Source organism: Apium graveolens, chromosome 11, assembly GCF_009905375.1.
Source record: "Apium graveolens cultivar Ventura chromosome 11, ASM990537v1, whole genome shotgun sequence".
Lineage (NCBI taxonomy): Eukaryota > Viridiplantae > Streptophyta > Magnoliopsida > Apiales > Apiaceae > Apium > Apium graveolens.
The window spans coordinates 58,412,618-58,418,506 of record NC_133657.1 but is presented as its reverse complement, the minus strand read 5'-3'; the positions used below and the strand labels follow the sequence as shown (position 1 = coordinate 58,418,506).

The 5,889-nt window shown below is 34.2% G+C and overlaps 1 protein-coding gene across 1 annotated transcript; it reads right to left on the bottom strand.

Annotated features, from left to right (window-relative positions):
- Positions 1–1,677: 1,677 nt before the first annotated feature.
- On the bottom strand, positions 1,678–3,582 carry LOC141697824 (pectinesterase-like). Its single transcript, XM_074502372.1, has 2 exons — positions 2,672–3,582; positions 1,678–2,466 (listed from the first exon to the last, which is right to left on the bottom strand). The coding sequence occupies exons 1-2, from the start codon at positions 3,567–3,569 to the stop codon at positions 1,790–1,792; spliced, it is 1,575 nt and encodes a 524-aa protein (XP_074358473.1). The 5' UTR covers positions 3,570–3,582; the 3' UTR covers positions 1,678–1,789.
- Positions 3,583–5,889: the final 2,307 nt, after the last annotated feature.

Sequence of the window (5,889 nt, the reverse complement as noted above, 5' to 3'; positions counted from 1 at the left end):
ATTTATGCAGATAAAAAAGTATTAATAAATGAATTAATATAGATAAAGGGCAAAAAGGGAAATGGAGTCTGTGGGTCATGCCGCAATTAAACATTGCGGAAGCCGCAATGAAACATAGCGGCCGTAGCGGATCCCAGCCATCCGTTTTTTACTTTAACGGTCCTGATTTGTTGGCTGTAAGTGGTCCCTATCCAACTATGGCTGTGGATAGGGACCCTATATATATATATATATATATATATATAACTTTCAATCGTCATAGTAAATTCGTCATTGATCAACCAATATATGGAAACGAATTTGACAAACTATTCACATGAACCAGATAAGCTGCGGTAACTCATTGATACGAGTAGGGCTGTTCACGAACCGAGTCGAGCCGAGTTTTGATGTAAACGAGCCGAGCTTTCATTTTTTTCTGACGAACCGAGTCGAGCCGAGCTTTTCTATCGGACAAAAAATCTTGTTCGAGCTCGAGCTCGTTATGTAACGAGCCGAATACGAGCTTGTTCGCGAACAAATACGAGCCGAACCGAAACGAGCCGAGTTCGAGTTGTAATCGAGCTGCTAGTTAAAAAATAAGCAAAAATATAATTCCATTAGCCCAAATCAACTAATCAAACCCAGCCCACAACAGAAGCCCAACCCACTTATCCTCACTGTCACAACTTACAACTGGCATTTATACATTCAATTACAAAACCATCTCCTTCGTTTTTATAAAGGCATCATCACCGTATATCAGCCTCAAGTTTTTTCCACATTCCATTTTACCTTTTTTTTTATATAAATTAATTCATACACACCTCCTTACTTATCTCTTGCTTCCTTCAATTTCATAAATAATAATTATGATGGCGAGACCAGATCAACAATCTAAGGTTTCCACGAGCTCTCTTCTTTGATTCTCAACATCTCTGCCTTCTCCGATCCAGTTTTCCGATCATTCCCCGTCCCCTTCTCGCCGCTCCTCGTTACCGCAGCTTATGCCGGCCAGATTCGAGACGTTGCTGTTAGTAATATCAAGAAGTGATTTTATAGATGTGAATTGTGTTTCAAGATATATTCGCTTGATTTGGTTGTAATTGGGAATAACCCATATCCTTATCTTTCTCCATCTCTCTCTGGTTATATGATTATATGTATTTTTTTCGAACTTTATCGAGCGAGTTCGAGCCGACCGAATTCGAGCCGGGTTCGAGCCGAACTCGAGTCGAACATATTAAAACTCGGCTCGAGCTCGTTTTGCTTAACGAATACATTTATGTGTTCGAGATCGAGCTTGAGTTTGTGAACAAGCCGAGCCGAACGAGCCCTTAACGAGCCGAGCCCGAGCTTGTTGTTCGTGAACAGCCCTAGATACGAGTAATGAGCTGCAAACAGTGGCGTAGCCCGTAGCCATACCATAACTAATTGGCGGGGTCAAAATGGTTCGTAATGCCTCGCATTTATTTGGTAAAATATCACAGCTATGTCTGCTGAGTTGCATATTTAAACTAGGTAGGATATTGGATAATTAAAGGATAGCTTTACAAGGCCTTCCACGTACAAGTTTAACTAACAACTGACAAATGTAAGACTTATTCAGCAAAAAATTCGTAAATAGTGCCTTTCATTCAGAATTTAAAAAGTATAGAAAATTACACATTTTATTAATAATAACAAAGGATATCCTAAAAAAACAGCCCATTTGACATTCTCAAAAGAGTGAGAAAAAGACATGATATCATACATATAAACAAATCGAAAAAACATAAAAATAAACAACCTTATTGGAACTGCAATTGTACTACAATCCGCCGTTGAATGGTACACCAGTGGCAGGCAACCAGGTATTACCAGCCACGAAGTTAGCAACAGTAAAGTTGGCAGCATCTGCCGCGTTAATTACATGGTAACCGGGCCATGTAACTCTGTTAGAAGTACTTGATCCTGGTCCTGTGTTGCTGTATTCAGCATAATACAATGTACTGAGGGCAAAATTTCCGGACCATTCGCGCCAACCTGCAGGATCAATCAGACTATCCATAAATGACTGCATATATACAACCCTCGAGTATTGTTTCCAAGGCCGTCCCAGATATGTTTTAGTTGACCCTAAACTTTCAGCTGCCTTAATGGTGCAGTTTTGTATTGAAGTCCCTGTATTCTGGTTTATATCTGTTCTACCTTGTGCAGTTATGGCATTGAATTGACCCTGCATCGGAAGCCTTGGATATAAGTTGCAGTTTTGAAGAACAACTGCTGCGTTTCCGAATATGTAATCTACGGTTCCATATACATCACATTCTCTGTAAAATTGCCTTAATGAATGAGTGTATAACGTGTCTTGATAACCTTCAAAGCTACATTTGTAAAATGTCGATAAGTCAGAGCCACTTCGAAGAGCAACTGCTTGATGCTTTGCTGCTCCTGCTGTGTTACGGAAGGTAATGTCTACTCCCACAAATCCTTTTCCCGTTACAACTGTATAATATTTAGGTTTATTAATTATTAATTTCAGAAATTTCACAGCCATTATAAGTGTGTGTGCGCGTGTGCGTGTGCGTGTTTGAATAAAATCATTTAGAATTTTTGATAGAATTGTTTCTTATCTGAAATTTTTGCACGTCAAAAACTTGCATAAAGAACACATGGAATATTAAAATTGATGATAGATTGAGAAACTTACTAAATGTGGCGCTGTTAAATGTTGTCCACCCATCATCCACGTTATGATTACCAGTGATTATAGTGTTGCCAATTCCATCTCCGATCATCATAATATATCTCTTGTTATTGTCTAGAATAACATATTCATTATAAACACCTGCTACCACATAAATGACAAAGTAACCCTTGCTACCATCAGTCTTGTTGGGAGCTGCAGCAACAGCAGCCTTGATGGTCTTGAAATTCCCACTTCCATCGGGGTTTACAGTAACTGTCTTGTTCACCTTGACATTAGCTCCAATCGTGTATAGCTTTCTCTTTCGATTATATTCAGGAACCGAAAACAATCGTCTGCCGTTTCTTGTCTTCGGACCCCAGCCATGCTTCACAATAGCGAGTGACACGCTGTGTTGTTTGGTTCCGTTAGTAAGTGAAGCTTCAAGATTGCTTTTCAGGGTTGAAGGTGAGCTTACACTATCGAGGCCATTTGAACAAGTTTCTTGGTTAGTTAATGTTGCACTAAGGAATGTTTGTATATCATCTGCTTTCGGCCTTGAAAGACTATTGGTGGAACGGATGGTTTGAAGAATATCAGACAATAATTCTAGGTTTAAGTTGATCAGAAGTTGGCAATCTTCAAGAGCACGAATTGTGTACTGTGGGTATCCGGACTGGCGTTGAAGATAAGAATTGACTAATGAAAGTAAATTTGTGGTTGTTGAAATTGATCGTTGAACCGAAAACCGGCCATGGTCTTGTATGGAGGCAGACTGGTTCGATGGAAGAATTGATGTGCAAAATAGGGGATAAGGTGTGTCTTTACAAACTGTCTCTCTGGAGGCATTTGCTGAAAGAGTAGAGCAAAAGAGAATTAGAATAAGAAAAGTAATAGAAGTAGTAAGTTGCATTTTAGCCATTGATTGTGATGGAAAAGGATACTTGGATGATGTTATGGTACAGTGTCTTCATGCGGGTTGTATTTATAGGTACTTAATTATTTACATTGAGTTAATTTCTTTTTAGGAATATACAGTTACAAATTATGTTTAGTAATAGCAAAATAAGTTAGTATTATCCAAATTACAAATAGTTGATTTTGCTGGATAAAAACAAGTATATATACTTAGGTGATACGTCCGCAACATAATAGAAAATTTTGCTCCATAGTCAATGTTATATATGTCACCGATGCATGATTACGCGTTTGACTTAGCTTAGCATTATTTTAATACATTTCGGGTTCTCTGCTTAACGATTATCAAAAACAAAATTTCTGGCCTGAGCTTATAATAAACACGTGCTAATCCATATATCATGATTTTAACTTATTTTAATTGGTGAATTTTTTGTATAAGCAGAGATCCACTATTATTAGTATAAATATGAAGCAATCAAAATGAACTATCATTATGAGATTCTGCGTTTAGTATGCTCACAAGAAAAATTCATATTAAAATTTACTATGATTTTACCGCAAGCCAGTTTAATTAATTACTTCAGTTAATTTTCTATATGACGTTTTGACTTTTACATATATTTTAATGTGATTAGACCAAATAATTATTAATATTATTTGAAAAAAAATTGTAAATAAAAATAGATAACAAATATTTTAATTCATAAAAAGAAATTTTAAAAATTATATTTTTAATCATCGGTCAAAACACACTAAAATGTGTATAAAAATCCCAGTGTCATAAAAAAATAAATAGAGAGAGCGTCTTCCAACGAGCTTGAAGTTTGTAAGGTAATCTTTGGTGGTAAATTAGTAGATTTTAAGGTTAAATATTAAGTAGGTGACTGTTTGCCTTCAAAAAATTCTAGTACATTCTTCATTGCAAATTTGTCTCAAATTGATTATCAACTAATTTAATTTGATCATTTCGTTAAAGTCAAAAAGCGAAATTACCCAAAATCGAAAAATGTTAATATAGGAGGGTAAAGCTCGTTTTAGATTTTGATATGACTATTAAAACTAGTTATTTGACTCGTGAAATCATGATGAAATCTCGTTTTTAATCTTGAAAATCTCAAAAATAATTCAAGTAGGGAAAATTGAAGTTAGATTTTATCATAACTAGCATAAATCCCGTGCGATTTACGGGTTTCCATTAATATTTTAAATTTTTATTTATCAAGTTATATTATATTTTTAAAATATTTATATAAATATATATTGATTATAAATTTATAATAAAAATAATAGAATAACATGTGGTCGTAATTTAGTATGATAAATAGACTATTTCTAGTAGTTTAGCAGATATGTAACACTATTATTTATATCTTTTAATAATAAGATAAGTTGTATTCGTATTTTAGTAGGATAAATATACTATATTTAGTAGTAGTTTAATAATTTAGTAGTTTATTAGATATATAATACTATTTATCTATTTTTGTAATAATCAAAATTAGGGAATTATCGTTGAATCAAACCGTAGAACTAAATTATCTCTATTCCGGCTATTATAATATAGTATAGATTTCGTATGTCAAATAGAAAATTTTAGTAATAATATTGAAGTCCAAAACCAATTCTACCATCTTATGTTAGAATGTTACCATTTTTCAGTTTTAGTTAATTTGAATTTTTAACTTTATCGAAATAATTAAATTATGTTAATTAATGATTAGTCGAATTTGCAACGAGTGATGTTGAAATTTTTCTAATTAACCAGAATTGTGCAGACGAATGAGTCTTTGATGCGCCAACACTTGTATAGATATATATAACAAATCAAGAGTTGAAACTGGATTAGCAAAAAGAGAGAGTTGAAATTGATCCATTCCTAGCGAATCACCGGTTAAGGTCTTTGATATATATAGTAGTTAAACTCTCACTCTCACAAGCACCAAACAAGCAGCAGCAGCATGCATTATGTATATTACGGAAGCTTGTATTCCAAGCAAAAAGATACATACATCTAAAGTCGTAGGTCAATATTCTTGGGTTCTTGTTGGATTTTATTTAATCTAAATTTATGTTATTTATTTGTTAAATTATTTGTAGTTGTTAAGTGCGTGTAAGTAGCAATAAAAACAAGTCTATTAGCAGTAGAGAAGTTTTAGGAGATGTGGGTTTAGTTGAAGTACGTTAGACTAGTAGAGATAATGTAGGTTTTAGATCCTATTTTATAGCTGCCACCTTCTTTGTTTTAGTAGTCTGAACGTTATTTTTCTTTCAGTTTAAATGTATACAGAGTTTTACAAAGACATAGAGTGTTCATACTATAT

Excerpts from the sequence above, each read along its gene's own strand:
- LOC141697824 (XM_074502372.1), bottom strand. The coding sequence starts at position 3,569 with ATGGCTAAAATGCAACTTACTACTTCTATTACTTTTCTTATTCTAATT. Across the intron at positions 2,467-2,671 it reads ATTTAACAGCGCCACATTTA|TTGTAACGGGAAAAGGATTT; the intron begins GTAAGTTTCTCA and ends AATATTATACAG.